This window comes from Mytilinidion resinicola (assembly GCF_010093595.1).
Source record: "Mytilinidion resinicola strain CBS 304.34 unplaced genomic scaffold BDZ99scaffold_6, whole genome shotgun sequence".
NCBI classification, from domain to species: Eukaryota; Fungi; Ascomycota; class Dothideomycetes; order Mytilinidiales; family Mytilinidiaceae; genus Mytilinidion; species Mytilinidion resinicola.
The window spans coordinates 1,499,823-1,510,020 of NW_022985442.1; the positions used below are offsets into that span (position 1 = coordinate 1,499,823).

The following is a 10,198-nucleotide window of genomic DNA, read 5'->3' on the forward strand; positions in this document are numbered from 1 at the left end:
ACGGTTCTAGACGACGCAGACTGCAGGGGGATGCAATACTGATGCCGCCATCAGGCGAAGGAGAGAAGCCACGTACCCAATCCGATATAGACTTTGCGCCTTAGAACCAAGAGGGTGTTAGAATCTCCAGATAGACCGGGGATGCCACAGCCACACGTTCGGTACTCCCGAGACGCCAGTTTGTGCATGGATCAACGAGGCAGCTACACCAGGAACAACGTGCGGAGACGGGCATGGGGGTAGATGATCAATATAACCGAGAGTACATGAGACCAGGGGATGTAAAGATCTCGACTCTGTCGGACTGGTCGAGCCCATTTGATAAACAATACCCTAAAGCAAACCCATGAACGCCATTTGGCAGAGGAAAACAATGAATTGGAGTGAACATGACGATGGAAAAGATCTACCCACGACTATGTGTCGTGAAGCGACAAGTGCATGGCCTCACGCTATGGCGTCGTTTGTTAAACCCGTGCCCTTTCTTCTCCCACGTAGTACCCTCAGGATTAGCTGATCCGAGACACAAAGGAGGTGTATCTACAGGCCCTTGATGAACGAAGTGGATATTTGGCAAAGCATGCTGCGTTCCTGCAGATAGGTGTGGCTGCCTCGTGGGCATGCCGAAGCTGGCTTGCGCCAAAACATGCTATGATAGACGACGCCAAAGGCGGTCCGGCCCAGGTGTGGCTGTTACATCTGCAAGGTACAGGGGCAAGAACGCGTCTGGGATTGAAGAAAGAGTCTGGATTGGAAGCCTGGGGCGGGAAGCCCAGCTTCAGGATGTTAGTGACGGGGAACGGCCGGTTGAGGCGTGACAGGTGTGATAGCCTCGTCTTTGGCTTGCATTCTGGACCATGTGGCTGGCTGCGTTGCTGAATCTGGCAGTGGGAGCCCTGATCCGTGGATGTTCAGCTGCCTCGAAGCGCCACCAAGCGTCTCGAGCGACGGGACGGGCCCGCGGGACGCGTTGGGCTTTAGGGGGTCTTGGAATTCCCGTGCGCTAAATATCGATAGGCAAAGCCTCAATAATGTGAGGCATTGGGGCTTGAATTATGTCGGGATCGAGAACCTAGAGACAAATTCGTGGTGGAACCTAGACACGAGTTCGAAATGTCCATGGTGTTTGTTGAAAAGGAGAGGCGACGGTAGTGGTAAGAACTCAGGCTAGACCGCATTCAGATAGCTACAAATATCTCCGCATCTAAAAGCCGAGGATGACGACCACCATCGTGAAGATCCCATCGCTGAAGAGTCAATTGCCAATGTAGACTCATTCGACGCGCTGTCTTGTTTGCGTGATGCGCTTCAGAACAATCACACAATCACCATGATATCTAGACTTTCTCGTCCTTTCTTTCGTCGAACTCCTCCACTTCCATTGCATCAAAATGGCACTCCTACCTGTCGCACGCGTTCAAGATTTTTTTCTGTCTCCCCGCGTCCTCACCTTATGGAAATGTCTGGATTCTCAGAAGATCAGTTAATGGTTCGGGAAGCAGTTGAGAAGATCTGCGCAAATTTCCCTGATGTGTGGCCATACGATCCTTGACGAAGTCAATTCAATAATTGACACGTGCAGGAATACTGGGCAAACCATGATGAGTCAGGCGAGTACCCTCATGAGCTACATGCTGCGCTGTCCAAGGATCGATGGATTGGTATTGCCTTGCCAGAGGAGCTCGGAGGTGCCGGTCTAGGAATCTCAGAGGCAACAATGATGTTGCACACCATATCGGAGTAAGCCTGGAAGAGTAGGCGTCGACAAAATCACGTACTTACTTGCACTAGAAGCGGTGCTGGGATTGCGGGTGCGCAGTCTATTCACGCTAATGTGTATGCAACGCAAGTGGGTATCAGTCCAACTGCTGTTATCCCCATTTTGAGACTTTCTAACATTTTAAGCCTGTCGCTAAATTTGCAACTCCGGAACAGATGCATAAGATGCTACCGAAGCTGATTGGAGGAGAATGGAGGGCATGCTTTGGAGTGTACTGCAAAATTCCGACATGAGCATCTAGTTGACGGCTGACTTGGTACAGCACCGAACCAAATACCGGCTTGGAGACTCTCAAGCTTCGCACCTTGGCTACTAAGGACGGAGACCATTATGACATCAGTGGTCAGAAGATGTTAGCAACATTTTTTCTATCAAGTTTTTCAAGCTAAGAGTGTCAGCTGGATATCATCGGCGCAGGTTGCCTCGAAAATGGTTCTCTTAGCCAGAACTACGCCTCTCGAAGATGTGAAGAAGCCATCAGAAGGCCTTTCGCTCTTCTTCATCGATTTTGATAAGAGCGCACCCGGACTAGAGCTCAAGAAGATCAACAAGATGGGTGGAAGAGCCATCGATGCCAACGAGGTATTCTTCGACAACTACCGCGTTCCTGCGGATACTTTGATTGGGCAAGAAGGACAAGGCTTCAAGATCGTGAGTGCTTCATCAAAGTCTGTCTCAAGCGTCAAGACTGATATCAGGGCAGGTACTGCACGGAATGAATGCGGAACGATGTCTCCTCGCAGGAGAAGCTCTAGGTCTTGGATACGCTGCTCTAAAGAAGGCATCGGACTATGCGAGAGATCGAGTGGTATTTGGAAGAGCCATTGGACAGAATCAAGGCATCCAACATCCACTCGCTGCGGCTTTCATGAATCTCGAAGCGGCGAAACTGGCCACGTACCATGCTGCACGACTTTATGATGCCAGTGGCAAAGACTCGACTATTACACCGCATGCTGTTGGGGTGGCCTGCAACTCCGCCAAATATCTAGCAGCTGAGGCGGCATTTACGGCCTGCGAACGGGCCGTAAGCCTGAGATTACCTAGCACCCCGATTTTTACGCAGCTGCTAACCTATGAAAGGTACTGACACTCGGAGGCATGGGATATGCCCAAGAATACCACGTCGAACGTTACCTACGAGAATGCTTCGTGCCACGAATAGCGCCCGTCAGCAGAGTAAGTCCTCCAAGAACCACAGCAAGTGAATTCAACGCTCACGTGATCTAGGAAATGATAATGAATTACGTGGGCGAGAAGGTTCTGAGACTACCACGTAGCTACTAAAATATAGCAGCATACCAGTCATTCTTGTAAGCGTTTGCTCAGCGACGCGTCGGCCACCACGACTTGAGTCACTCCGTGTCATAGCACAGCGAAATAACGCAGACGCTCAGATCTAGCTGTATATAAGTGTCAAACGCCCGATGAACTAGTCCTCTCTTCACTTCTACCATAATTCACTAACATCGATGAGTTGTACGCCTATAGAAGCGAGCACGTACGGCGCGAGCCTTCACTACTTCGCCGGCAGGCTTTTAGCCAGCAGCCTCGCTGCGTGGCTTTCCACGGTCACCAACCTTTAAGAATTTCTACTGACCTAACATTATAAACCTCAGTCTCTACCTCTTATTCCATTCCCTCATTACGAGCACACTGCAGCTACTATCTCAGCCGCAATCTCCCAACACTTCCTTATTCTCAGAACCAAGAACCACAGCCCAAGGGCAGGATCCTTCCATATAATCACACATATTCTCCGATATCCCACAATGTGTAAAGAATACCGCGAACACTGCCGATGCGGGAACTCGAAACCCATCCACATCGAACTATGCCCCAAGGGTGCAGATCTTCGAAAACAAGGCAGGCCCTTCTTCCACCATCTCCCAGACATCGTCCTCAATCCGACAATGCGCCTTTGCCCAAACTGTGACAAGCTCCCCCAGGCACCCGCTGCCATGACCAAAGCGCAGGCAGTGCAATCGAACTCTCGCAGACTCTGGGCCGCCCAACCCAGCGCCCAACCTCCTGCGCAAAGGAACCCGGTTACCCTCGAAAGTATCGCTTCAGGTGCGCATTTGCAAGCGCCAAGCATTCTGGCAAATCCTTACCGATACTTCGAGGGGCTGGGCCCCGAGGGCGAGCGAGCAGCCTCGCCAGTGACAGCGCCTAGAAGCCCTCTTTTTAGCTCCCAGAACAGAGTCGAATTCGCGAAAACACTCGCCCAGCTTTCCGCCGCCGTGGACGGGATATCGTCTACAACTAAACCCACAGCTCGGACTCAGACTCGACCTCAAGCTCAATTACAGACTCAGACTCAACCCCATGCTCAACCCCATGCACCGCCCCAGCCTCAGCTACCAGCCGAGCTCTCCGCGTCCTCAATCGAGGACCTCCCGACCGCCTTCGCAAAGCTAAAGGCCCGGGGACCAACGGAATGGGCAGAGCACATGAACTCAGCTCCTGCAACGGGTACAGCGGGCCCGGTGCCGCCGCAAGAGCCGCTGGCAGCAGCGTCGAGCCCTCAAGAACCCGCACCAGCCACCCTGGTGCCGATTATCGCAACGGTGCCGCCGCAAGCGCCGCTACCAACAGCGTCTGGCCCTCAAGAACCCGCACCAGCCGCCCCAGCGCCGATTATCGAGAAGGCACCGCCGCAAGAGCCACTACCAGCAGTGTCGGGCCCTCAAGAACCCTCACCAGCGCTCCCTGCGCCGATCATCGAGACAGTGGCGCATTTGGCAGCTGAGGAAGCGATTGAGGATGGGGACGAAGACGGCGAAAACCTCACCGCGTCTTCGACGGCTGCGAGCGAGTTGGGAGAGAGCTGCTCAAGCTTAGAGGGTAGTGACGCGAACGTTGATGAGGAGGGGGTATTAGATGAAGCAGAGTGGGAGGTTGTGAAACCTCAGGAGCTGCCGCCGCCGCCGGCGGAGGTGCTGAGGGGGAAAGGGAAGGGGGATGGGCTTGGGGATTGGGAGTTTGTGCGTAGAGCGTAGTGTGGAAGGAGGTGTAGTGGTTTTGGAATGTGGGAGAAATTGGGATAATTCTTAGGTGTTGTGAGAAACGTGCGGGAAGGGAGTGTACAGAGAGAGGCTTGTATTCATCGAGTAGATTCTTGAGAAGTTCAGAGGCTTTTTTCTTGTAGATCGTGCAAGGTATTTGAATCAACCGAATTCTATAGAAACCTTGACTTCTTGAACGCTGATGGAGAGGGACGATTTTTCAGGCTACGATGTCATTCGCTGCCACCTCCCTCCTCTGCTCTTCTTTCTCTGTCTTGCTATTCGCACTCGAGTATATTCCCTGCAACACCGCTTTGATCTCTACCAAAAATCTGTCCACCTCTTTCTCCGTACCTACCGTTATGCGCAAACAACCTAGACACCCCACTTCTCTACCCCTAAACCTGACCACCACACCTCTGTCTTCTGCCAAACTCTCATAAACCCGCAACGCCACCTCATTACTCGGCTTTCCACCCTCCTCTTTCGGCCTATCCAACATCTCCACCAGCAAAAAGTTCGACTCCGCACCACCCAGAAACTGCCCAATCCCCGGCACACGCGGTAGCTCCTCAAGCAACCTATCCCTCTGCCTAATGATCAACCCGCGATTCTCGCGCATAACCGCCAAATGCCTCCCACCCAGCGCCGCCCGTGCAAGCTGCGACGTCGGATTCGAGATATTATACGGCGCCTTCAGCGAATTCAGCAGCCGCGCAATCTCGGGCGACGTGAACGCCGCACCGAGCCTGATCCCCGCGAGCCCAAACGCCTTCGACAGCGTCTGCATGACGACCAGGTTCGGCCACTCCGTCACCCATTCCGCGAGACTGGACCCCTCGGGCGCGAAGTCGATGTAGGCCTCGTCGAGCACGACGACGCCGTTCCAGGTCTCGTGCTCGAGGAGGCGCTGGACGTCGGCTTTGGAGAGCAGCGAGCCGGTCGGGTTGCCCGGGGAGCAGAGGTATGCGAGTTTTATGGACGGGTCGGCGGCGAGCGCGGCGCTGATGGCGGGCACGTCGAGGGCGAAGCCGGGGGTGCGGAGGGGCACTTTGACGAGCGCGATGTCGTTGACTTGCGCGGAGACGCCGTACATGCCGTAGGTGGGCGGGCAGGTGAGGATCTTGTCTTTGCTGGGGACGCAGAAGCAGCGGAGGAGGGCGTCGATGGCTTCGTCGGAGCCGACGCCGACGAAGAGGTTGGCTGGGGTGAGGGTTTTGGACGTGTGGGTGTGGGTGTTTCGGAGGTTACATAGGAGCTGTTTGAGGTCGGCTTGGTGGCTTTGGACTTGTTAGTCTTGATATAGGGAGTTGAGGGAGTGTATTACGGGTCCGGGTATCTGTTCAGTCCAAGCAGATCCACGTCCAATCCGCCTCTGTCGCCATTTTCTGCGCTACCAGGGAGCTTCCCGCGCCCATCGAGCGCTAATCCGGGCCCATACGCGTTCTCGTTGGCGTCGAGGAGGATGTTGGTGCCGTCGTCTTTGTAGTCACTGCCTCATCAGCTTGGAGTCAATTGCGAGCATTCCAAGGCCAATTGACGGAGTACTTACTCTCGAGCACAGCGATATGGTTCCAAAGCCAATATATTCGGTCGCGCACACCGGGACAAGTCGAAAGGCGATTTTCTTTGAACCATGTTGAGGTTGTTGTTTCTGAGTCAAGCTCCAGAAAGTTTTGGAGGGGCCGAATACTTTAGGAGATCCGATAACGGTGACGCTCTGCAGCCAATCAGAATGTAGGAATTATTGATTGGACAGGCTACTGTAATTTATCTAACGTCCCTCCCTGCGTGCCGAGACACTCCCCGTGCCGAGACGCATCTATTGTGTAAGCATCTCAAGTCGCTCGCTCATGAATATTTAAAGCCACGGTTAGAATATCATTGTTCTTTGGACATTTACCCTTCGTAATCCAGTCTGCAGCGAGAAAAATACGTCAGTGTTAGTTATACTGTCGATTGTTCCATTCACAGCATTCAAAACCACTTTAGCTTTGCATCCCTCCGCTGCAGCCATCTATATATTTTCCGACTTCGGCGTATTTGGACAACAGTTTCATCAATAAAGAAAGTTGCCTCAAGCTTTAAGGACACTTAGCCCTAGAAAGTATGCACTCCGAGTTGCTCCGGGTGAAGAAGTGGGTAATGTGTCTTGGCAGAGGAGACTAAGTGCGCTTACGTTGGTGTTGTATTGTATTCTACATTATGCTGAAAAGACCAAGGTGTGGCGTTGTTTTCGAAGCTTCTATAGCTGTCACGTGCTGGCTATTTCCGGAGCCACGGGTCATGCGCGCTCATTGCTGCATCGAGCTACTCGTTCCTATCCCATCCCCATCACCACATTCGCTAATATGGACCGAGCCAGCCAGGTGCGGTCCATATCTTATTGTCGCGTCTTAATGAGCAAAGCGAGAGGTATTCGCATATCTGTTGGTGTGGCTGAAGCATGCAGGCTGTTTCGCTGGCGATTAAGTTCCCTCAGCTCTGCACGCCGCAGCCTTACTTATTCACAATCTAGGCTACATCTTTCACTATGTACCCACGATACAGCCTACCGTGATCACCAACCTTCTACACGGCTGCTAAGGTAGATTTAATCCTCACACGCAAGTCAAGGTACTCTGTCCGTCCATACTCGCGACAACCTCACCCCCACCAGCAACGACCGTTGTCCCTAGCGAGCAGGCAAGCCGTCGTGCACCATCGATCCTTCTACCGCTATCATTAGCCTGTACGGGCCTTGTCCACGACGCGATGCGACTATTATACTACACGAGCGGCGAGCTTAGCTGGACGAAGGACTTGACCGGCGACGATGAGGTCCCCCCCTATGCGATACTCTCTCATACGTGGGAAAAGGATCAAGAAGTGACCTTTAATGATATGATGAAGAAAAGCGGAAAGAGCAAGACGGGATACAAGAAGATCTGGTTCTGTGCACAACAGGCTAAGCGTGATGGTCTGAATCACTTCTGGGTAGACACCTGCTGTATCGACAAGTCAAACAACTCAGAGCTTTCGGAAGCGATAATCTCCATGTTTCGCTGGTATAAGAATGCAACGAGATGCTACGTTTATCTTTCCGACGTTTCCAGCAGAGCATCCGAAGAAGATAGCGACGCGCACCGGAGGCGGAAACCAGCAATTAGGAAGAGCAGATGGTTTACTCGAGGCTGGACGCTTCAAGAGCTTATTGCTCCAGCATCAGTTGAGTTTTTCTCTAAAGAGGGAGAGCGGCTTGGGGATAAGCAGTCTTTAATGCAGACTCTCCATGATATCACTGGAATTGCTGTGCAAGCCCTTGAAGGAAGCCCGATGGCTTCTTTTACTGTGGAGGAACGGATGTTGTGGGCACAAAGACGCAACACGAAGCGCGAGGAAGACGCAGCGTACTCGCTTCTAGGCATTTTCGATGTGCACATGCCGCTCCTTTACGGAGAAGGGCGGCAGAAGGCCTTATCTCGACTGCGGAAAGAGATTCGAGAGCACCACTCCATCAACTTGCCAATCGCAACAAGCGCTTCCTATAACTCCCACACCGAAGAACACAACGCACGATGCCTAGTGAACACCCGCACCGCGCTGTTGCACGACATCACAAATTGGGCGAACGACAAGGAGGGCAAGTCTATATTCTGGCTGAGCGGCATGGCTGGCACGGGAAAGTCTACGATTGCGCGGACGATTGCCGAGTCATTTGCCAGCCACAGTCAGCTAGGAGCAAGCTTCTTCTTCAAGAAAGGCGAGGGCGAGCGCGGCAACGCCTCACGGTTCTTCACCACCATCGCTAACGACTTGGTGGCCTGTGAGCCAGGCATGCTACCTGGTATAAGGAGGGCGCTTAACGAGGACCCTGCTATCTCGGACAGAGCTCTAAAAAACCAGTTCGAGAAGCTGATCCTGCAGCCACTTTTAGGGATAAAGCGGGCTTGTGCGCAGGCCTTGGCGCGTGTTGTGGTGATAGACGCGCTAGATGAATGTGAGCAAGAGCAAGACATTCGAGCGATCATTCAGCTGCTTGCTCGGACAAAGGACATCCAGCCGCTGCCATTACGAATCGTAGTAACTAGCAGGCCAGAGCTCCACATTCGCCTTGGCTTCAAGGAGATGCCGAACGGCACATACCAAGACCTAGTCCTCCACGAAGTACCAAGGAGCACAATTGAACACGACATACGTCTCTTCCTGGAGCATGAGCTCGGTACAATACAAGAGGCGCGCATGCTGTCCTCAGACTGGCCAGCAACACACCAGATTCTGGCCCTAGTTGAGCTAGCTGTGCCGCTATTCATCTATGCTGCTACCGTGTGCCGATATGTTGGCACAAAAGGAAGCAATCCTAAGGAGTACTTGAACAAGGTTCTAGAGTATCAAAAGTCGACCTTTTCACAGTTAGAGCGGACCTACCTCCCTGTTCTAGATCAGCTGCTCGTTGAGCAGGAGGAAGACGAGAAGGAAACGTGGCTTCACGCGTTCCGACGACTTGTAGGCAGTATTGTTGTTCTAGAGAGTCCGCTTTCTATTACTTCACTTGCATGCCTTCTTCAAGTTCCACAAGAGGAGGTTAAGTGTCGGCTAGACTCTTTGCACTCTGTTCTTAGCGTTCCCAACAGCGAGGACGTTCCTATTAGACTCCTGCATTTGTCCTTTCGCGAGTTCCTCGTCGACCCTCAAAAACAGGGAAAAAGCCCGTTCTGGGTGAACGAGAAAAGCACACACAAGAAGCTCGCATCTTGCTGCCTTGAACTTATGTCTAAACCAAGCGGCCTACATCAGGACATGTGCGGACTCTTAGGGCTTGGGGTTTTAAGGAGCGAGATCGACGAGGGGACAGTTGCTAGCAGTCTGCTACCTGAACTGCAGTACGCGTGTCGTTACTGGGTTAGTCATCTCAAGCAGAGTGAGCAAGACATCATCGACAGAGACACGACACACCTTTTTCTCCAGAAGCACCTCCTCCATTGGCTCGAAGCGATGAGTCTCATGAGAGAGTCGAGCAGATGTGTTCTCTTGCTCGACAGCCTTCAGGCACTTGCAGGGGTAAAATCTTTATAAAAAAATTCTTATTGCTGTGCTAATGTGCAACGCAGTTATCCGCAAGCAATTTTTTAAGCTTTCTTCATGATGCCAAGCGATTTATACTGCGGTTTCAATTTATACTCGCAAATGCTCCACTGCAGATCTATTGCTCCGCACTTGTGTTTGCGCCGGAGACGAGTCTGATACGGCGGACCTTTGCGGAACAAGTGCCACAGTGGGTTGAGATGCTGTCGAAGAGGAAAGCGGATTGGGACGCCTGTCGCAGCACGCTGGAGGGCCATTCCTCCTATGTCACGGCGGTGGCCTTCTCGCCAGACGGGCAGCTGGTCGCGTCGGCATCTGGGGACGAGACAGTCCGGCTGTGGGAGGC

The 10,198-nt window shown here is 52.7% G+C and overlaps 4 protein-coding genes across 4 annotated transcripts in view; 3 read left to right on the forward strand and 1 right to left on the reverse strand.

Moving 5' to 3' along the window:
• The first annotated feature begins 1,253 nt into the window (after positions 1 to 1,253).
• BDZ99DRAFT_461215 (acyl-CoA dehydrogenase NM domain-like protein) lies at positions 1,254 to 3,223 on the forward strand. The gene is made up of 9 exons (XM_033719569.1): positions 1,254 to 1,531; positions 1,583 to 1,740; positions 1,792 to 1,849; positions 1,906 to 1,991; positions 2,043 to 2,132; positions 2,179 to 2,431; positions 2,484 to 2,807; positions 2,864 to 2,959; positions 3,011 to 3,223. Exons 1-9 carry the CDS (start codon positions 1,460 to 1,462, stop codon positions 3,065 to 3,067), a joined length of 1,194 nt encoding a protein of 397 aa, XP_033579508.1. The 5' UTR covers positions 1,254 to 1,459; the 3' UTR covers positions 3,068 to 3,223.
• A 329-nt stretch (positions 3,224 to 3,552) lies between these two features.
• BDZ99DRAFT_518375 (uncharacterized protein) lies at positions 3,553 to 4,782 on the forward strand (the record flags this gene model as incomplete). Its single annotated transcript, XM_033725285.1, has 1 exon — positions 3,553 to 4,782. The coding sequence occupies one exon, from the start codon at positions 3,553 to 3,555 to the stop codon at positions 4,780 to 4,782; it is 1,230 nt and encodes a 409-aa protein (XP_033579509.1).
• BDZ99DRAFT_439755 (histidinol-phosphate aminotransferase) lies at positions 4,750 to 6,426 on the reverse strand (the record flags this gene model as incomplete). The annotated part of the gene is made up of 3 exons (XM_033717672.1): positions 4,750 to 6,068; positions 6,116 to 6,280; positions 6,341 to 6,426. 3 exons carry the CDS (start codon positions 6,424 to 6,426, stop codon positions 5,009 to 5,011), a joined length of 1,311 nt encoding a protein of 436 aa, XP_033579510.1. The 3' UTR covers positions 4,750 to 5,008.
• Positions 6,427 to 7,542: 1,116 nt separating this feature from the next.
• BDZ99DRAFT_558645 (HET-domain-containing protein) overlaps positions 7,543 to 10,198 on the forward strand; it is a gene marked incomplete at its 5' end in the record, with an annotated part of 4,752 nt that continues 2,096 nt past the window's right edge. Inside the window, 2 exons of the mRNA XM_033727241.1 lie at positions 7,543 to 9,828; positions 9,879 to 10,198. Of these exons, the coding sequence (XP_033579511.1) occupies positions 7,543 to 9,828; positions 9,879 to 10,198 (2,606 nt within the window). The remainder of the gene's footprint in view (positions 9,829 to 9,878) is intronic.